Source organism: Eleutherodactylus coqui, chromosome 9 (assembly GCF_035609145.1).
Source record: "Eleutherodactylus coqui strain aEleCoq1 chromosome 9, aEleCoq1.hap1, whole genome shotgun sequence".
In the NCBI taxonomy this organism is placed as follows: Eukaryota; Metazoa; Chordata; class Amphibia; order Anura; family Eleutherodactylidae; genus Eleutherodactylus; species Eleutherodactylus coqui.
This window is the reverse complement of record NC_089845.1, coordinates 156,787,492-156,810,506: the sequence shown is the minus strand read 5'-3', so window position 1 is coordinate 156,810,506 and position 23,015 is coordinate 156,787,492. Positions and strand designations below refer to the sequence as shown.

The 23,015-nt window shown below is 46.3% G+C and overlaps 1 protein-coding gene across 1 annotated transcript; it reads right to left on the bottom strand.

The window, feature by feature from the left end:
• Positions 1-1,233: 1,233 nt before the first annotated feature.
• GPAA1 (glycosylphosphatidylinositol anchor attachment 1) lies at positions 1,234-21,920 on the bottom strand. Its single transcript, XM_066578725.1, has 13 exons — positions 21,873-21,920; positions 17,946-18,038; positions 17,191-17,370; positions 16,672-16,783; positions 15,287-15,434; positions 12,407-12,508; positions 11,405-11,601; positions 9,603-9,799; positions 8,342-8,495; positions 7,502-7,573; positions 6,578-6,774; positions 5,637-5,807; positions 1,234-1,914 (listed from the first exon to the last, which is right to left on the bottom strand). Exons 2-13 carry the CDS (start codon positions 18,017-18,019, stop codon positions 1,671-1,673), a joined length of 1,848 nt encoding a protein of 615 aa, XP_066434822.1. The 5' UTR covers positions 18,020-18,038; positions 21,873-21,920; the 3' UTR covers positions 1,234-1,670.
• Positions 21,921-23,015: the final 1,095 nt, after the last annotated feature.

Here is a 23,015-nt window from a genome sequence, read left to right as displayed (position 1 = left end):
TACATAGGGGGCAGTATTATAGTAGTTATATTCTTGTACATAGGGGGCAGTATTATAGTAGTTATATTCTTGTACATAGGGGGCAGTATTGTAGTAGTTATATTCTTGTACATAGGAGGCAGTATTATAGTAGTTATAATCTTGTATATAGGGGGCAGTATTATAGTAGTTATATTCTTGTACATAGGGAGCAGTATTATAGTAGTTATATTCTTGTACATTGGGGGCAGTATTATAGTAGTTATATTCTTGTACATAGAGGGCAGTATTATAGTAGTTATAATCTTGTACATAGGGGGCAGTATTGCAGTAGTTGTATTCTTGTACATAGGGAGCAGTATTATAGTAGTTATAGTCTTGTACATGGGGGCAGTATCATAGTAGTTATATTCTTGTACATAGGAGGCAGTATTATAGTAGTTATATTCTTGTACATAGAGGGCAGTATTACAGTAGTTGTATTCTTGTACATAGGGAGCAGTATTATAGTAGTTATATTCTTGTACATAGGGGGCAGTATTATAGTAGTTATATTCTTGTACATAGGGGGCAGTATTATAGTAGTTATATTCTTGTACATAGAAGCAGTATTATAGTAGTTATATTTTTGTACATAGGGGGCAGTATTATAGTAGTTATATTCTTGTACATAGGGGGCAGTATTATAGTAGTTATATTCTCATACATAGCGGGCAGTATTATAGTAGTTATATTATTGTACATAGGGGGCAGCATTATAGTAGTTATATTCTTGTACATAGGGGACAGTATTATAGTAGTTATATTCTTGTACATAGGGGCAGTATTATAGTAGTTATATTCTTGTACATAGGGAGCAGTATTATAGTAGTTATATTCTTGTACATAGGGGACAGTATTATAGTAGTTATATTCTTGTACATAGGGGCAGTATTATAGTAGTTATATTCTTGTACATAGGGACAGTATTATAGTAGTTATATTCTTGTACATAGGTTGCAGTATTATAGTAGTTATATTCTTGTACATAGAAGCAGTATTATAGTAGTTATATTTTTGTACATAGGGGGCAGTATTATAGTAGTTATATTCTTGTACATAGGGGGCAGTATTATAGTAGTTATATTCTTGTACATAGGAGCAGTATTATAGTGGTTATACTCTTGTACATAGGGGGCAGTATTATAGTAGTTATATTCTTGTACATAGATGGCAGTATTATAGCAGTTATAATCTTGTACTTAGTTGGAAGAGTTATAGACAAAATTCTTTGTTTTTTTATTGTTCAGTTACACAGAAAACAGTGTAATTGACTCGAGAACCAGAAGCACAAGTTCATTATTACCAGTAGTCACTTTGGAGTCACATTTTTTATATCGGTTCATACAAACAATCTGAAATTTTCTCCCATGTACAAAACAATCCCCAAAAAAGAAAAGTCCAAAAACAGTAAGTGAAATGCCTCATGCATCAGATCACTGAACCGCTGCTTCTCAAAAAATTCCAATAAATGCTTCCACAGTTTCCCTGGACTTTGCCTGAACTAAACCAAAACCATCAGTCCATCGCTGTTGCCTTCGGATGGTTCCATCTTCCCTTGACATTAAGTCTGAGAGCTTCTCCTGCCTCCTTCAAACATTCCCCAGCAAGAAAGTTTTATCTCTGCTGGAAATAAAACTGCGATCCTGTTCTTACTTCCAGAAGACGACGTTCCAGAGCTGCAGCCAGCATGGGTAAACAAAGAAGGAAATGAAGGGGAAGAGCAGCGATCCATAGAGGTAGTGGTCCAGCATGCCTCCAGCGACCGCCTGCAGGAAGAGCTGCCAGCATTCCAAAATAGTCACTGGATACTCAATGAGTTCTCGGTACAGGAAGATGCTCCCCAGAAGAGTGGTGGCCGGTGTGACCAGGACCAGCAGAACCGCAAAGAAGAGCCTGAGAAAAGAAGAGGGATGACTTGTAACATGACTGCAAAAATAACTGCAAAAGTGTATAGTCCTGCATGTACCCATCACATGGTCAGGAGAAGAGATATGGGGGTGTGGCTACGACATGTTAAAAGCGCAATGCGAACCAAAGATCAATGTCAGACCCCCGGAGACGATACGCACTGTGCAAGACTGCCCAAGAAGTCCCCTGAGTGTCAGGTATGAACCAATCTAATTAGTCTGGTACCCTACTCTATTCCCTTTTATTTTGTGTAACTGTTTTGTGTTTACCGTATGGACATTTTACATTATTTTTTTGTAATTTTTTTAAATAAAAACATTGCAAATTTTTGTATTAAAAAGCTTTCAATTGTAATAAGTTCAGTCCTTGTTACTCTATAAAAACTTGTGGAACTCCATAAAAGTGGGACTTTAACTTCTGCAATAAAGTGAGTGCCCGTACCCTGGTGCGTGACCGAAGCTTAGTCATCATTCCCCATTACAAACCTGTCAGTACAAAAATCGTCCTGGGAAGCTCTACTGAGTAAACGAATTCCCAGCATCCCCAAACACACCCACAAATGGATATCCTATCGCTTCCTAGCTGCACAGATCGCAGTCGCCCGCTCCTGGAGGAAAACCTCAGTTAGCATTGACTTTGTGAAAACTAAATTATCTTGGATCATGGTCAATGAGAAGCCGGCAGCTACTCTTATGGATCGGGAAGGGTTGTGGTCATCCTGGTACCATTATTCGCTGACCATGTGTCTATGGAACCCAACAGCCAGAGCTTTGACCCCTCCAGGGCAGTCTAGTTTACCTTCAAGCATTTCATCTACTCCCCCAATGGATTGATGAGGAACATAATGTCCGACCAGGTTAATAGGATAAGTTCACTTTAATTTCCCATCTCAGACTCACCCACATAGTAAACCACATTACAGCCTCACCCCTTTCACCCCTCCCGATTTCTCCTTATGTGTTCTTCCCTTACTTGTTACCGGTCCTCTAGTGTTCACACCGATTTACTTTATTAGGAGTTGCAGTTATTGACACTTATCTTTACTTTACCTTATTATGTTTACTAGAAATAACCTCGGGTAATTTTCCTCCATCCTGTTGCAGACTGACTCTACACACGCAGGTAATGTTGTAATCTTGGGCTGTTACATGCTGAACATCACAAAATCAATAAATACTATGTTAACCAAAGCTTAGCCATCTGACCTGCCAGTCAGTGGTGGCAGCATGTATTCTGCGGGGTGCGGAGAACTGTGCTGAGCTGGTAAATATGCTCCATCCTGCAACAAATGCAGAATAGCGGGAGGGGAAGTAGGTCAACGCAGTGCCGTCGCACCCACATGTGAATGCCCGGTTTGTGACACAGTGGTGGCAGCAGTGGGCTACAGCCTTTCAGTACTTCAGTTCTTCAAGGGCTAACTTATTCTTAGTAGGAGAAACTGTACGTGGAACCCGTTCCGCCACCCCCTTTTTTTCCCTAACCTTCATTTATGCAAGTAACAGCTAAGATGGCGGCTACTTATCATCAGCAAACCAAGTTGGTGAAGGATGATGCCAAGCGCCAATGCCCTGTAGGTCCTGAGCAAGGGACCGATAACCATGCCTGTAGAGCTAGCCATGGCTCTAGTTCCAGAACTTTCTGGCCGGGGAAAACAAACAGCGCCAGTTCTCTTCCGGGAGACCAGGATGAAGATTATGTGGCCATTAAACAAACCTTCATCCACAAGTATAATCTCACACCGGAGGTACGTTGCAAAAAATTCCAGACTTTACAACTTGGATCTAAGGACAGCCGATCTGGTGGACGGCCTGAGAACCGTCCTCCAGCAGTGGATTGTCTATGACTACATTGGAGGACCTGATAGTTAAGAATCAACTTTTCTATGTCTGTCTGGAGGAAGTGCGATAGTTTGTCTTGGACTGAGAGCCCTACGATGCGGCTCAGGCAGCCGGCTTGCTGATACCTGTGTTGCCAACAGCGTGCAAGGAGTGTTTAACTTTTTTTGGAATAAAGCTTTAAACTTTAAAAAGTTCAGTCCTTGTCGCTCCGTTAAAGCCTAATGATGCCGATAAGAGTGATAATTGACTGTTGGAGCGCAGCGAGTGCCCGTACCACAATACACTACTGAAGCGTTGGCGGCTGACCTGCATTACAACAAACGGTCAGTGGTGGCAGTGAGTGTTTTTGGAGAGCGCAGCACCGTGTTGGGGTGTAACCTATGCTCCATCTGCAGGAGCGAGGGAATGAAAGTAGAGCAACCTTTTGCAGTTGAGCCCATGTGACATGCAGTGAAGGCCCGGTTCGTGACACTCCAGTCACATGCAGAGCTGCATTCACAATTCTGTTGGTCGCCAATTGGAATCCACTTGCTACATACTGACAGACATTTCATCAAATATGCTGCAGTAAACTGGACTCTGCTGCATTTCTTTTTATCTACGGAGGTTTCAGTACAACGCCTGATGTAGGTATTAGCTCTATAGAAATACACTGCAGCAAATATAAGCTGTGTACAGGCACAGGAACATTAGTAAGGAAGCTGTAAAAAGTGATATTGTGCATCCTCAGGGAAACCAACAGCCTTGTGAATGCAGCTCTGGGTGTGACTAGAGTATAATACAACAAGGAACACAGGATCAGTACAAGATATGTAGTTAGTAAAATGATTGAGATCCTGTAAAAGTACTTTAAACTCACCAGAGAAACATTGCAGTCATGACAAGACTTTGCTGAAAGGGGATGTCTGCTGTGGATGACCGATTTCTATTAGGTCATGTGAACGCTGTCTAGCCCCTACACTAGAGCCCCAGACTCTCTCACGAATGGCGCTTCCACATATGAAAATTAAAGCCATAATTTCAGAGAACAGCAAAATATCATGTAACAAGTTTTCTGTGGATCAGTTTCAGTGTGAATCCACATGAGATGGGAGAATCCAGCGATGTGAGCGATTCCAACGAGGCCGGTCATCAGTGCTAGACTAGCCGTGGACGGGAGGTCACTGCCAATCGTGGGGGATGTTCTCATATAACAGTGTGGAGATTATACAGAGAATGGCGGGATCGAGAAAAAACATCCAGCAACAGGGGATCCTGCAGACGAAACAACTCATCACCGAAAGGGGTCGGAGGAGGATGTCAGGGGGGGGTGGTCTAATTAACAGGCGCTGCACAGTTCAAGGCAGCCGAATACAACTCTGGTGCTCCACCTAACGTGTCCAAATGCACAACGCCGTTCCTTAGCAGACTAACAGTTCCAGCACCATTGTCTCGAAGACAAAGATGAGACTCCAGCCGGCAAAAGAGCGCAAAACTTGTATCACTGAGCAGCGGGAAAACATCTCCTGGTCAGATGGGTCCAGACTGCTGTTGCCCCGTGTTGATGGGAGGTCATAATTTGGTGTAAGCAGCATGAATCGCTGACCCCTTCCTGTCAGCCGGTCAGAACACGTCAGCACCTCCATCTAATCTGCAGCAACTACAAGAAGCTTCCTGTCCGCAGGGGCCGGTATTCCTGCAGGAGGATTTCATCACCAAGTGGAATCTACACCACGATGAACTGCTGCGGTTGTGAAGACCAAAGGAGCCCAACGCTACTAGATGGGGGTCTCTAATAAAGTGGATGTTAATTCTATACATTGTGTCAAAAAAATTGCAAAATAGGACATTTATGATTTGGAATTGACAGCAGTTGTAGGATTGACTCACTTGGGACCGACAGGCTGGACAACGGCAGCCACTGGCACAATCGTGATGGCCAGGATGAACCCCAAGGAGAAGTTGATGACGGCGATACAGCCCAGCTGAACGGCAAGATACAGGAGGGAGATCAGCTTCAGAGTCATCCAGCCCTGGTCTGATCCGACCCCAGTCAGCACCCTGTGGGGATAGGACAGCAGGTTAGTGGACAGCAGTAGGGGAGACGCTGCGTAACTTCGGATTAACACAGGATAAGACAAGTATCATATCTGCAAATCTATATTCATCCTATTCCTGCTCTCTTATACGGCCCTGGAGCGCCTCAGGTAGGTACACTGCCGACCATGGTGCGCCTCAGGTAGGTACACTGCCGACCCTGGAGCACCTCAGGTAGGTACACTGCCGACCCTGGAGCGCCTCAGGTAGGTACACTGCCGACCCTGGAGCGCCTCAGGTAGGTACACTGCCGACCCTGGAGCGCCTCAGGTAGGTACACTGCAGACCCTGGAGCGCCTCAGGTAGGTACACTGCCGACCCTGGAGTGCCTCAGGTAGGTACACTGCAGACCCTGATGCCCCAATATCACCAATGATTATAGTTTAATAAAACATTCATTATGTTCTGAAAAGTTTCTTCAACTCCCTAATACACTTTGTGTAGAGCTGTCTCTCCATTGTCAATATCTCTGCTTGCTGCTAGTAAATGAAAACAGGCCTACAGTTCATCCTGACCAGCTCTACTACAAGGAACAGGCAATGCACGTCTGTGAGCGGGTCTAGGTCAGGATGCCTTTTAAGCCTGAGAGTTTCTATTCCTTAACAGCAAGCAGAGAGCTTGAAATCCATTAAGAAGTGAAATATAGCTATCTGCAGAGCTGTTCATCATACATGACTGGTATCACTGACATAAAACTCTATGATCCCTTTAAAGGTGCGATGTCTGACTGGTACCTGTGTGTATTATGGGGCAGTGCTAATCCCGCCACATATATAGCGATGGCGATGAGTACGACCGCTTCTGACTCCGAGACTGGAAAGTGGTCGGTAGCCATCTCCTGGCTCAGCACCGGAAGGTAGTACAGGCTGAGCCCCGTGGCGTGGCAGATCACGATGGGAGTCGCTAGTGATAGGAACCCAGGACGGCCCTCCTAGAACATAGTAATACAAAGGGTCAGACAGGACTATGGACACAGGTACCCCTGTATATGAGGGGGACACAAGTACTTCTTCATACAGTAGGGGGCACACGCACCCCTGTATATAGTGAGGGAACACATGCACACATTTACATATAATAGAGGACACATGTACCTCTTTAAATAATGGGGGCATATGAACCCCTGTATACAATGGAGGGAAACACCCCTCTATATAGTGGGGGACACAAGTACGTCTTTATATAATAGGGGGCACACGCACCCCTGTATATAGTGAGGGAACACATGCACTCCTGTATACAAGAGGACACACAGACCTCTGTATATCATGGGGGGAAGGTGGGGCACATGAACTACTTTATGTAATAGCCGACACACGCAACCCTGTATATAATGGGGGGAAATACCTCCATATATAATGGACATACACACCCCTGCATACAATGGAAGGACACACGTACCTCTGTATATAATAGGGACATACACCCATGTATATAGTGGGTCCACACGTACCTCCATATATAATAGGGGCATACATCCCACTCTATAAAGTGGGGGACACAGGCACCCCTGTACATAGTATGGGGGGGACACACATACCTCTGTATATAGTGGAACACACATGTAGTCCTGTATATATTTGGGGACACACGTACCACTGTATATAATGTATTGTTGGGGATATGAACCCCTGTATAGGAATGGGGGACGCACTTACCGGCTCACTCTCAGCCGCTCCGTCCTCGTTGGCTGTTTCTGGTCGGCTCAGCTTAATCCACAGATCCAGAGCGTGGGAACAAAGTCAAGGACCAACACGGTCCATATTAGCTGGTAGGTCCCCTGGCAGATCACAGATAACCCTGATGTCACACTGAGGTGGATGCAGAATAATGCCTATATCTTATACTCCAGTCACAACCAGAGCTGCATTCACTATTCTCTTGGCTTCTTATTAGCTCTCAGGTTGCACACAGCTGTCCTCTATCCCTGCTGTGGGAGTATTGTAGATGTTGTGTTATCTCCGGGTGCTGCACACTAGTCTAATAGAAAAGGGAGGGAAAGAAACACCATCTCCCATAATGCAATGCTAGAACAAGATGAATTATAGCATCTCAGCTGTTACACAGTGAAGGGGGTCTTATTAGCAGTCTCATAACATTCCATATCAGTGCAAAAGGGATTCTGTGTGCAGCTCTGGATGTGATTGGAGTATGACAACTCAAGATGTGTTGGGGCGCATCCATCCGGCATCCACCATACTGTACTGTGTGGGAGCTGAGCCGCTCTTTACCTGGCAGGTGTTGGATGTCTGACAGCTGATACTCAATCGCAGCTGCTGGAATCGGAGAGAACTTTGATTGCGACAGTTAACCCTTTAGAGGTCGCTGTAATTCTGACAGCAGCATTTAAAAGGCCTGACAAAAAAAGGGGGCTCCCACTATCACCCCAACAGCTCGCTCTTTTCTCTATGCCCGATCACAGCTTAGAATAATCAGTAGGAGGGTTAAGATAATGATCGTTACCATAAACCGGACGCATTAGTCTTAGTAAAGGATATTCGGAGGATGAGAATGAGGATGATGAAACCGATGGCCGGCATGTAAATCCCGATGGACACAAATCTGGAGAGGGAGGGAAGCAGGTAGAAGAAATAGGACTGGTGCAGACGCTCTGACAGGTTATTCAGTTTGCGGAACATCCCTTCAATCGTCCTGGGAGAAAAGGAGAAAAAAAGACATTCAGGACCAGGACAAAGAGTGCGGCTTCCCCTTGTGGACACTTGATGGAACTGCAGTCATCATAGCTGTACAAGCAGGGGTATAGAGAAAGACTCATGGGCCTTGGTGCAAATATTCAGCTTGTAATACCCCCGAGGAAAATTCACAGTTGGAACGCTGGATGTCTAAAGTTAGCAGCGGTGGTTAGTAGGGTCTTAAAAGGTCAGAGATAGTAATGATACCCACTGTATACCCCAAAGGAATAAGGCCCCTACCTGCCGATATAACGTAATAGCAGTCTCTCTGTGTTCCCCACAAGTAATAATGGTCCCTTTTGCATCCCTGCACCTCACCCAAGTAACAGTAGTCCCACCTCCTGTCCCTAAAGAATAGTGGTTTCTCTGTGCGCCCTCCATCCCTTTGTACGCCCCCCACCTTCAGAATAATTTTGGTTTCTGTGCTCTCCCTGCCCCCTCTAAGTAGTAGTGGCCCCTCTGTCTGCCTCCGTCCCCCAAGTGATATTGGTCTCTCTGTGCGCCCTCCATCAACCTGTCTGCTCCCAAGTAATAATGGTCCCTTTGCACACCCCTCACCCTCTCCAAATAATAATGGGTCTTTCTGTGTGCTCCCTGCATTTTGACTGCTTGCACCTTTACCTCTTAGGCTCGTCTTCCTTGCACATCACAGTGATCGTGCATCCTGCAATCTTGTCCCGTTTCCTCCACTAGGCTACCGGAGAGCAGCAGAGGCACCGAGGAGGAGACAGGGGAGCAGGATGCAGGATGCACACATTACCCTGCACCGCATTGTGTATGAAAAGCCTAAAATACAAAGGCGCAGGCAGCGGTAGTGCAGCGACAGGAGCCTGCAGGTGCTCCAGGACTTTAGGGGACCAGTCACAACCGCTGCCCCCCCTATAGCTAAGCTGCTGAGTAGAAGTGCGTTATTGCTGTTCATCTACTCCAGGTATCGCTCGTTAGTTACTACCATTCAGGAATTGCTATTTAAGCAGCTGCACCCTAATCTCTGAGGTTAGCAGCGCAGTGATAGGGATACATAGGAGTCAGTCCTATATATATATATATATTTATAGCAGCTTACTCTCCGATGGTGACCATGTCGTATTTGTATTGCCGGAAGCTGTTGATACCACGCAGGGTAATGGCTTCGATGTGGTAGCGAAGAAAGAGGCCGTGGTCTCCCTGCGGTCGGCCGGACCCTTGCTTGAGAACCATGAGCAGCATAGTGTGCAGGTTGTGGAGGTATCCCGGGAAGGTGTCAAAGTCATTGCGCTGCAGCTGTACGAAAAGAGAAGTGCATCAGTGACAAGCAGAGAGAAGATTAGGGGGCGCCACTGCACTCTGTACTACATACAGACACTAGGGGGCAGAGTACATTCTCAAATGCACACAATTAGCAAAACATGGCTGCTTTCTACCAAGAACAGCTTCGCACCCACCCAAGTGTTGTGTCCATCAACCCTTTTGCACACCCTGGGAAAGAAGCGGTTTGTGCAAAATACCGTACATATTTGCATGTAGATGGTGCAGGCTTAGAAGCCAAGACCATGCCATCTGCCGTAGGAGCTGGCTGTGACTGACAGCCGGTGTTCCATGGCAATGGTGGTGATCAGAGAGAACTCCAATCCGCACTCTTAACCTATTGCATGCCAAAATCAATCTTGATTGTGGCATGTAAGTGGTTAACATAGGGGGCGAGCTCCCTCTGTTATGCCATCAGTCCTCTGCCATCCATTGCTTGAAATGGCAAAGATAACAGATAAGTACTGCAGTGTATTATCAGAAGTACTGCAGTATATTATCTGAGCAATTAGAGGTTCACATGTTCAAGTCCCCTACATTAACATAGAAAAGGATAAAATAAATAAAAACAGACAAAAAGTATCCAAGTAAAAAAATAATGGAACGACGTGTGCACATTTTTTGCAAAAAAAAAAGAATAAAAAAGCGATCTTTGGTATCACTCGCTGCATCATTATGACCCGCACAATGATTTGAACACACTTTTTATTCCGCATGGCAAAAAAAAAAGGTGCGCCAAAATGCTTTTTTGTTCATTTCACCTCCCAAAATGCAATAAGTGATCAAAAAAGGCCTAAGAACCCTAAAATGGTAAAAATAATGACTACAGCTCATCAGGCAAAAAAAAAACAAGCCCTCATAAAGCTGCCTCCATGGAAAAATAGAAGCATGCTCTGATATTAGGCACACTGTCAGAGGAGACAGAGCTGCAATTCAATTGAGGCTGTGTCTGCATTACAAACCTGGACCGCTGCACTGCTGATGGAGCTGTCTGCCTCCAGCATCGTCCCCACATCAGCTGATCACTGGGGGTCTCCATCATCCAACTATTGATGACCTAACTTGACGATAAGCCATCAATTTTAAAGTACCGAAAACCCCTTTAACATGAATGGAGCTGAACTGCAATACCAGACACAACCTGTGGACAGTGGTGGCGCTGTTTCTGACAAAGCAGTCATGTTTTTCTAATCCTGAACAACCCCTTTAATACAATAATGATGGAAATTGAGAAGCCTGCTATACTTTATCACAGCACATATTACAACATGCCTCGTACTGTAGTCCCAACCAAAGCTGCATTTAAAATTTAGCTGTCTGCTGTCAATTGCAAAAAAACAGGTATAAACTGTACCACAATGCAATGCAGAAAAACATGTTTTGTGCAGAGACTGACCCAGCAGGGTGTAGTAGGGATATTACAAACTAAGCGCTAACAGAAGAAGCCAGCTGAATTCTGAATGCAGCTCTGGATGTGACTGGTGAAAAGTCATTATGTTACTCAAGAAGCCTGAAAGTACAGCAAGATCTGATAACATAAAAATATGATGTGCCGTTGATGACGGGGGGCACCGGGCTCACCTTGCCTTGTATGGTGCAGAGCAGCTGGTTCTTCTGGCAGAAAGCTAGGAACAAGTTCACCATATCCAGGTTGGGCAGCTGCCCGTTTAGCCCTTCAACGACTACATCAAAACTGGTGATGACATCGCTGCTAATCTCCAGGGACATGGCGGCCTGGATGGCTCCAGCTCGCCCCATCATCACCGACGACTTTATGTCTGGGGGTGCGGTGAGGGACAAACACATTAATGTGAATTGTACAAGGTGGGCAGACGGCGGCGCAATATTCACAACAACCACTAGATGGCAGCAGACACAAGTACAATGCAAAGAACCAATTCAGTTAAAGGGGTTTTCCAGGAAAATACTATTGATGACCTATCATCAGGATAGGTCATCAATAGTTGATTGGCCGGAGTCCGTCGCTCGGGACCTCGACTGATCAGCTGAGCGGACGCATGCTGTTAGCCCCGCAAATACACAGAGGTCGGAGCAGAGGCCTCTGCGCCGACCTATGTGTGGTGGCTGGCCCTTGTAACTGCAGGCCTCCGGTCTGACCTCTGTGTATTTGCAGTGCCCGCTCAGCTGATCAGTTGGGATCCCGAGTGACGGACCCCAGCCGATCAACTATTGATGACCTATCCTGATGATAGGTCATCAATGGTATTTCCCTGGAAAACCCCTTTAAGGACCATTTTACACAGTCTTACTTTGGGATTGTGTTCTATCCGTCTATTCACAGACAGCAAGCGGCCTGATAATTGCCTATGAAAATTCAGCCAATTTTCCACATGGACCAAGAGACAAAGAAAAATGGCTGCATGTCCCATTATCGTCTATTTTGTATGAAGACAACGCAGCTTGTTACAATTGTATCTCCAGACCGATATATCGTCCTGGCACTGTTAGATTGTAACAAACCCTCAGGATGAGTGAGAGATCCCATTGGCCCGCATTGCAGTGACCTCCAGCACAAATTCTCTAGCTTTGGAGACGAATATAAAGGATGCGACATTGTTGTACCCGTCACGTTGACATCGTGGTATCCCTCCAGCCAGGCCTCCATCCCGATCAGGTCATGCTCGTTCACCAGGAAGATGATGTCCTTCGCCCAGTAGATCTGCCCTGTGAGCGCACATCACACATCATCTGCATTAGAGAGTGTTCACATCTCCTACAGTCACCTTAAAAATACGGCAAAACTCCCTGTAATCCGGAATCTGATCATCTAGGAAATCTAATAATACGGCGCAAATGTAACATAAGATGGAATTCAGCAAGAACGGAAATGGAGAACTGAGCAGAGAACCAAGGACGAACCGATCATACGAAATATTGGATATCTGTCATCTATTAGGTCCTATTTATCCCGGATTTACCCCTTAATTTCTTGTTTTTTTAAGGGGGAGTTTTATTTTTGAATGGCCCCACTGAATGTACTGTGAAACCTCTAAAATGTCTAAATTGAGTGAAATGGGAAAAAAGCAATGGCGCTAATATATATATAATTTTTTTTTTGGTGGGGAAGGGGGGGAAATGGGTAAATTACACACAAATCTGTCGGTCCGGGGTGGCCACGCCCCCTCCCAACAACCACCACCCACATTTCTGGAAAGTGTGTGTATAAACTTTCAACTTTAAAAGTGGCATAAACCCCTTTATAAATGCGCCTCTAAATGTAAGAAATCTCCAAATGGGAAGAAAAAACTTTCACCTTAAAGAAAAACACACAAATATGTATCGCCGCATTCGTAATGAACCGAACTATAAGAATGATGTTATTTATCCTGCAGACTGCATGTAATATCACATGGTGTCCATGTAAACCAATGTAACATACAGGCCCCCCATGTCCAACAGAGCAGAACTCCATCTGAGTGGGGGGGGGCAACAGACCCGGAGGCCTCCTGCCCACGGCCTGGTCAGAATATCACAGCGGAGTCCGACACGGCGCCCCCCAAAGACCGCATACTTACCTCTCCGGAACCGCCGTGCAAGACCTGTCCGGCGAGCCCGCGCGCATGTGCAGTGCATGACACGCCGGCGGTAGGCGGTGACGCGCAATCACGCGATACTTCCGCTGTGCTCACAGTGGAAGCATCACATGACAGACGGCTTCCATTGACTACAATGGATGCCGGCCGCATGTTTTTCCGCTGCAATAACAGGCTGCGACTTTTTTTCACGCTGTGGAATCCCGCAGCGTGAATATTGGAAGGCAGAACGCTATTAGGTTCAATAGAACTTAATAGCTGCGGGATAACACTGCGATTTCCGCCGCATGAAACATGGCAGAAATGCGTCTGTAGGAATTAGCCCTGAAGGTGCTTTATGGACAGGGGTTACCATGGTGAGATGACCCCTTTAAAGCTTAAAGGGATTGCATCAGATCTGAAGAAATGTATGCTTCCTTCCAAAAACAGTGCGCTTCTTGTCCATGGGTTGTCTGTGGCACTGCAGCATTGATTGAATGGGGCTGAGATGCAATACCAGACACAGTCCACAGACAATAGTGGCACTGTTTTTGTAAAAAGGAAGCCATGCTTTTCTAATCCGATACAAACCTTTTCAGGGAATTCTGGAGAGAACATATTTGGACGTGTGGGGAAGTCCAGGAAGCCTCCGATCAAGTCATTGGTTGGGGTTTCCTCTGTGACGGAACAGCCAGGGACCTTTTAAGGACCTTATGGCTTCTCAGGGACGGTTCCTGCTAGGCTACTATCTATATATATATAAAGACGAAAGCCCTCACTGACTGGCTGGCCAAAAATTCTCCAACTTCCCGATGTCGTAGAAACATGAATTTTGGCACAATCATAGATTATCTCCAAAATAGGAAAAGTTAATGGGTCCCAACTCGATTATTCAATTCTAGCGCAAAAGAATTGGCGTCGAAATTTAACGTACAGAATCTAAAATTCTCACTTCCCAATGTCATAGAAACTCGAAATTTGGCACGAGCATTGATTATGTCATAAATAGGAAAAGCTAATGGGTCCCAACTCGATTATTCAATTCTATGCGCAAAAGAATTAGCGTCCAAATTTTACGTGTGGAATGTAATTTTCTCACTTTCCGGTGTCATAGAAACAGGAAATTTGGCACGAGCATTGATTATGTCATAAATAGGAAAAGCTAATGGGTCCCAACTCGATTATTCAATTCTATGCGCAAAAGAATTAGGCCTCCTTCCCACGAACGGATTTCCGCCGCGTAATTCGTGGCAGAAATCCACTGCGTTGCCCCGCAGCTATGAATTCCGCACTGTGAATTCACCCGTCCTCACCCGCGGCATGCTCTATTTGCCGCGGGTGTACGCGCGGACGGCTTCCATTGCAGTCAATGGAAGCCGTCCGTTCATGCTATCTTCCGCTGTAGCACAGTGGAAGATAGCGTGAAACCGCTTCCCCGCCCACCGCCGCCGCGTCATATGAGCGAGCTTGCTGGATCCGCAGGTAAATATGGGGTCTCCTGGGGTGCCATGATGGGTTTCGCCGCGGAATTTCACGGCGGAGCCCATCATGGCCGTGTGCAGCCGGCCTTAGCGTCCAAATTTTACGTACGTAATCTAATTCTCTCACTTCCTGATGTCATTTTATATACAGGAAACGTCCCATGGTTGCCTCCACGTGGTGTTTCCTGGGTAACGCAGAGAACTATACAAAATGGTGAACATATGTTTTTCCTCAGTATCTCTAAAGTAACCACGACTTCATGAGATTTTCTGTGTGAACACCAGATAAACACCAGTACCAAATTAACTCGGGCGAAGCCGGGTATATCAGCTAGTATAATATATGGAGGCTTCACATACAAATTAGTCAGAGAGTTGTCTTTAACCCTTTAGGTGCTGGCCCTGACAGCATTATAATTGCCCCATCACCCCCTATCCTGGGGTCTCACCTCGGAAGTATGAAGCTAGAGACAAAAGGAGCCCGACGGCCTGGTTATTGTTCTGGCCCTCGCTGCAGGGGACACTGAGGACCAGCGACTCCGTACTGGCAGCCCGAGGGGCCCGCAGGATGCCGTACACATTGGTGCCTTTTACCATCTGTAACCATAGGAAGAGTTTTCAGAATAAGGTTATCACAGCGAGGACATCAGAAGAGGACGGCAGAGGATAGAAAGCTGGAGATTTATAGCCAGAACACTAGAAGCACGGTTCCAGAACTTGTTTCCACCGATGAAGAGCCGACAGCCGCAGGACGCCCCCCCCCCCCCCATCAGCGGTACGTGGGAGGGGCGTCACTATGACAGGTTCTCCTAAAGCGACGACCCCTTCCAGATTGTGAAGCTGTGCCATATAGTGCGGCCGCAGTGGAGACGTATGCAGAGATGACAGATACTGAGCCAGATCCGCATCTGACTCACCTGAATGGGAATCTCTGCCGCACTCCATATAGTGACACGTCATTTCTGGATGCAGAGTCCATGCCGGGCTAATACACACACGCAGATCTGCGGCATCACATGCAACTGGCAGAGGCTCAGTACTATGAGGCGGAACTGTGTTGGATTCTCCCATGAGAGCAAACTCATTGGCCCAATGTCCACGGGCGGGTTTGATTTGCGGAATCTGTCAGAAGATCCACAAATCTAGCCGCCCATAGGGGAAAAATTGGCGTCCGCAAGTGAAATAAAACATGCGGATTTGATTTGTGGACCTTTTGGTCCAGCGAAAAAATTGCAGCAGGCCCTATTTCAGTGCGGATCCCGCATGGACAGCTCTTATTGAAGGAAATGGAAGCCGACCGATTTGTGGATGGGCCGAGAATTCACCAGGAGTTTAAAAAAAAAAACTCCAACGCACATGTCGGCGGCATAACGGCCGGCGCTTCCGCACATATCCGCAGTGAAGAAAATGAAGACCCGGAAGGGTGAGTAGAAGACAAGCAGTGTCGTCGGCCGCCGGCAGGGTCGCACTCTGCTGTGGCTTATCGCATGCATAATCAGATCTGCCCGTGGACTCGAGGCCTGAGGGTAATATGTAGCATTGAAATCCAAAGCGGAGATCCGTGTGTTGAAGCGCAGATTTTTGCCTTATGTTTGCACTTCAGCTGCGGGTATTCCACATATGGATTGGCATCATGTAAAAGACAGCAGCGCTCACCCGACTAACCGATCCCATCGATCAACTATGTACAACCTATGCTGAGGTTCCATCATCAATACTGTAGTCTGAAACCCCTTGAATATGGAACTGGCACAGATTCTGCCTAAAATCCTCAGACCATTCCGCGGTGTGACCGCCGCTTAGTGTCACGCTGTAGCGCCCCCTATATACGTACGTAACGTTCTGTGGATTCATCCGGAAACGGCAGATTCCTAACAAAGCTCTGAGTGTAAACTTCCAGCCCGATCCCTCGCATCGTCCGCTCCAACCAGGCGACAGGAGATCCCCTGTGTGACAACACCACAATCACCGGATTACACTCATTGTCAACCGATCCCCCCACTAGGATATGTATATAATATATACACACATACAGTCATTGTCCGTAAACCCCCCCCCCCCATGGGACGTTAAAAGACGTTAACAAAAAAATAAATAAAGGAGGAGGGGGGGGGGGCACATCATTAAGGGGTTAAACACGACGAATCTGATGTGGGTTACATTGAAAACCGTGTTGTATTTTTCTGGAAAAGTTTTGGCGGTGTGAACATGGTCTTAGAGGTCCGAGCATGAAGGAGATCCAATGACCACCGAACCCCTGTGTCAGGCTCCGGCCCCTCTGGTCCGGCACGTACAGAGCGTCAGCTCCTATGGTGTGATAAGCGACCTCTCTGTATTCCGGCAGATCACTCACCCGGCCGACTTCCTGTGTGCGGCGAATTCTCGAGCGTAGGACAGCGCTCTCTCGCCATAGATGAACTTCTCGTCCACCATGGTGGAGCCCATGGAATTCTCTGAAATGTAGGAGCGCAGCGTGAACGGCTGGAACGCCAGGCCCAGGAACCAGCCGAGGCCGATCAGATAGCTGATGATGCTGAGGAGAGAGGACGTAAGATTATCAGAACCAGGGCGCCCCCTATAGGACGCAGTCAAAGCAGCAATACTCGTTACGTTAACAACATGACTCGAAAGAATGATCCCTGGAAATGAGTGAAGGAAACTGGTAAGAGTTAAATCTGGCTCACAAAGCTGAAGGTTTGTTACAATGTATCAGTGTAGAGAGCAGCTATCAGCCTGGAGTCCAGGACAGATGTGTATGTCTGGATAGCAGAGGATCGCCTGCACATTGTAACGAACCCTCAGCAAGTCTGGGGCCAGAAGGATTTTCATATTCTGATAGTAAACAATAATTGTCCCCAATCACTGACAGCAATCAGAGATCTAGGAAATGATGACGGTTTGAAAAAAATGATCCTAGAAAGTCGCTGATTGTTTCATTATTCAATACCTATTTGTCACTCACCCCATGGAATAACACTAGTCAGCCTGAAATGGCTGATAACAGGGAGCAAAGGACTGCACTCACTACTACTCCTTCACTCAGCTTTTCCTAACCTCAAATGGCTGATAACATAGAACAAAAGAGAATTCTTGCGTCCTCAGACTCACCAGAGGGGGGCGTTCAGCCTTGTGATGACACGTGACAGCGCCTGCCGCCGATTCGGATCAGAAAGGATCCCCATGGTCTCGGTAGAGTCCGCCCTGTAACAATATAACAAAGAATGTTTTGATGAGTACTGAGAACCCAGAGGGTGATTGTAGATAATAACCGGTCATTATAACCCCCTGATTCCTTATAGGGGAAGGTAACTGTACGTTATAACACACAGTCCGGTATTATCAGCGGTCCCAGCACGCAGTACAGGTTATTACATTCTGCATAGAAAATCACTGCTGCACATTATATCACTGCAGTTATGTGGGTGCAGAGGCCCATTTACACAAAAAGATAATCTTTCAATCGACAAAGATTTTGTGATCTTTTTGCATAAACTATTAATGGCCATTAACACTTTATCATCTTTATTAGCATGTAAAGGGACCTCCAGGAACTCATTAATCACATGCTCAGCTGTTATGTTTTGGTTATGTCTGCCGGCAGATTACAATGTTATCTCCCGACTCCCCGCAGAGACAGCAGCCTGCCGTCTACTGACAGATAAATGTCTTTGCTTTATATCTAGTAGCTGAACAATCCATTTTAAAGGGGTTTTGTCATTAAAAACAAAAATGCTATCCTCCCCCGTCAGTCTACTTACCAGATCTTCACCTCCCCCATCTTCTCCTATCTCCTGCAGTCAACCCGGGTCTCCCCACCTCCAGCTGGCTAATTCTTCTCCTTCCTGTGACGTTACGTACATTCACAGGCAGTCTTCTTCCTGCCTGGCAATGTACGCTACGTCACTATATTAGTCTGGCATGAGGTGCTGAGCTATTGCGGAGGCTGCTCATGTCTGCTGTCTCTGCAATAGATCAGCATTGCTTCCAAGCCAGTAAACCCTACGTCACAGGGACCTGACCTACAGGGACCTGACCTTCACTGAGCTGCCGGAAGAAGAATGCGAGGAATGCACGCTTCACAACGAGAAGAGAATCCAGGCGGCCTGCGGTGACACGGGTGACTGGTTAAGGTCAGTGAATATGCGGTAAGGAGTTTGCCTGGCGAGGGATAGGTGGGTACAGAATTTTTTTTTTCAATGACGAAAGTCCTTTAAGTTCACCTTAAGATCATCGGTCAAACGAAAAGTGCCTGACGTTTACATGTAAGGATTATCCCTCGCTTTCGGTCATTTGAATGAATTTTGAGAGAGAATCGTTACATGTAAATGGGCCTTTACTCTATTAACCCCTTAGTGACACGGCCTATTTTAAACCTAAGCATTCAATGGCTTTTGAGAGATTTTCATCTCCACTTTTCAAAAGCCATAACTTTTTTGCTTTGCCCCTGACATTACGGCACGAGGGCTTGTTGTTTGTGTGGCGCCCCGCAGTGTGTAATGGCGCCTGCTATTGTTTGGGTACATATATCGTACCGTATAACTTTTATTACATTTTTTTTATAGAGCAGGGAGCAAACACATCGCTTCTGCCATTGTTGTTTCCGCAGCGTTATCCGTGCAGCATAAGTGATGCGATACATTTTTTCTGCGGGTCGAAACGATTACAATGATACATAAATTATATATACAGATAGTCCCCGACTTGCGAACGTCACAAGTTACGAACAATCTGTCCTGCACAGTATGATGTAAAGCCTGAGAAGCCTGTCCGGTCAGACCGCGGGACGCTGTGCGGTTGCTAGGCATCCGGGGGCCTTCTGAAAGGCCCCAGGGCTGCCTATGGAGGGCGCCTATCTAGCCGTGCGCTTGATAGGCACTCTGCATAGAAGGCCCCCGGCTGCTTAGCAACGGCACAGCGTCCCGCGATCTTATCCCGGGACACTGTACGGGCCCCCTGAATGTCGGGTGCCGGCTGTTCTTACAGTGGACATGCGGCAGCAGCAGTTCCGACGAGCCGCGCCGCTTGTCAGAATTGTTAGGCCTCATGTCCACGGGGAATATCAGGTCCGCTGCGGATATGTAACGCGGATTTCTGCTGCGGATGAGCTTAAATTCCTTTTTTTTGTCATGTGGGAGATCAATTGAGCTATGAGCTTTATAAGCTCCGGCACGCGTGATCCGCGCTTAAATGGAACATGTCGCGGTTTTTTTCACGCACATGAAATTTTTAAATCCCTTTTAAATACCATCCGCGGGTATTTATCTACCTGCAGGGGGTCGAGGAATTCCAATGGGAAACTTTAGATACAGATGACGCACGCGGGTGCTCCGCTGCGGATTTTACATTTTATGTTCCCCGTGGACATGAGGCACTTTAAATACCGCTGTCCGGTATTTAAAGTGTTAACAGTTCCGATGAGCGGCGCGGCTCGTCGGAACTGCTGCCACCTGGTGTCCGCTGTAAGAACAGCCGCACCCGACGTTGTATGGAGCGGGATCCACCTGCGATCCCTCTACATACGAACAAATGTACTTGCGAACAGGATCCTGGAACGGAACATGTGCGCAACTAGGGGACCAGCTGTATATACTTTTTAGGCTTTATTCCATTTATTGCTGCATTCACAGACCCTTGACCTTTTTATTATGGCATGGACGGAGCTCGGGGACGGCTCGTTGCTGTTTTGCATGAAGAGATGTACTTTTCATTGGTACCATTTTGGGGTATAAATGACTGTTTTGATTGTTGTTATTGAGGAGGCAAAATGAACAAAAAAACCATTGTGACTCCATTCTTTTCTCTTATACCGTTTGCCTTGCGCGATATTATAATAGTGTAATAACCTGTGTATAGCTGTATGTTATAATAGTACAACTGCTGTACATTAATAACTACACTGTAATAGTAAAATACCCCATGAAAAACAATGTACACCTATTATCATCTACAGGTTATTATAATGTTGGAACTTTGAGTTATTACGCAGCTGTTAGACCTTTATAATAGACAGTTATTATACATCTCTACTATAATGAGGAATATACACTATTATGTACAGTTATCATTATACACAGCGCCTGGTTATCACATACAGCTCCCTGGATATTATAATAATAAACTTTATTTGTATAGCGCCAACATATTCCGCAGCGCTTACATAGACGGGGGGATACAGAAATACAAAAATTACAGAACCACGGTTACGATCGTAATCAGCTGATGGAAACAGTAGGGGTGAGGGTCCTGCTCCAACGAGCTTACATACTACAAGTAATGGGGTGATACAGAAGGTGAAGGGGCTGGAGATGTGCACGGTATGGGGGGCTGGAGAGTGAAGGATGCTAATGTAAAGTTATCACACACGGCTCCCAGGTTATTATACTACTATAATGTAAAGTTATTATACAACAGTCCTTGGATATATCATTACACACAGCTCCTGGGTTATTACACACAGCTCCTTGGATATTATAATGTACAGTTATAGACAGGTCCTTAGATAATATATAATGTACAGTTATTAGTCACAGGTCCCAGGTTATTATACTACTATAATGTAAAGTTATTATACAACGGACCTTGGATATTATACGCAGCTCCTGGGTTATTATGCACAGCTCCTTGGACATTATATAATGAACCATTATTACACACAGCTCCTTGATATAATGATGTACAGTTATTACACACAGCTCCTTGGATATTATAATGTAGTTATTGCGCACACAGCTCACGGGTTATTATATTACTATAATGTGCAGTTATTACACACAGCGCCTTGGATATTATATAATGTACAGTTATTACACACAGCTCCATGGATATTATAATGTGCAGTTATTACACACAGCTCCCAGGATATTATAATATACAGTTATTACACACAGCTCCATGGATATTATAATATACAGTTATTACACACAGCTCCCAGGATATTATAATGTGCAGTTATTACACACAGCTCCCAGGACATTATAATGTACAGTTATTACATGCAGCTCCCGGGTTATTATCACTCACAGCCCTGTTTCTTACCTCCTCCTTGTCACAGCAGATACTTCCGCATCATAGAGATGACGAAGAGGGAGGAGCGGCCACAGCAGGTACCATGGAGACGGAGTGAGGAGGAGGCAGCGGCACCTACTGGCAGGAGGAGAAACTGCATTATCCCTTCTGAGTACAAGCTGTTAGCAGTGATAACATGTATGACCACACATAACATACATCCCATGACAACATGTAATAAGCAGCCTCCAGTGTCCTGAGCACTATGTGCCCTCCCGCCCCGCACCTTACATGCTATTATCGCATCAGCAGGTTGGTGCTACTCGGTGACTTTGGCGCGCATCAGGAGCGGCAAACAGTCACTATGTAGCCCTGCGGCCGAGCGCTGACATTCAGGCCATTAGTTGTGGTGTGAGATGGAGGTGGTGGTGGTGGTGATCGCGGGGCGCGACCTGCTGGAAATACAACTCTGGAGTTTTCGCAACCTGTGACGGTCGCAGCGGTCCAAGACCTGCAGGCATATTCTCTTCAGTGGCGGTCGCAGCAGTCCGAGACCCGCAGGCATATTGTCTTCAGTGGCGGTCACAGCAGTCCGAGATCTGCAGCCATATTGTCCTTAGTGACGGTCGCAGCAGTCCGAGACCTGCAGCTGTATTATCATCAGTGACGGTCGCAGCAGTCTGAGACCCGCAGCCGTATTGTCCTCAGTGACGGTCGCAGCAATCCCAGACCGGCAGCCATATTGTCCTCAGTGACGGTCGCAGTAGTCCGAGACCCGCAGCCGTATTGTCCTCAGTGACGGTCGCAGCAATCCCAGACCGACAGCCATATTGTCCTCAGTGACGGTCGCAGCAGTCCGAGACCCGCAGCCGTATTGTCCTCAGTGACGGTCGCAGGACTGCACATCGATTTTCGGTCTCACAGTTTGTCATGAAAGTTGCCCTGTAGCCCTAACCACAGGCCAAAGGCAACAAGCGGATATTCAGTTTGACCGTGTCTGCGACAGAATTATCTCTGACCGTACACAGACCGAAAATCCGCTTGTGTGCGAACAGAACTCATGCGTCGAAATCGCCCACGTGAACGCACCGAGGCCAGATGCACACAGGCATATTTGTGTGTGCATAATGCAGAGAATAGGACCCGTTGATTTCAGTGGCTTTGTTCACATGC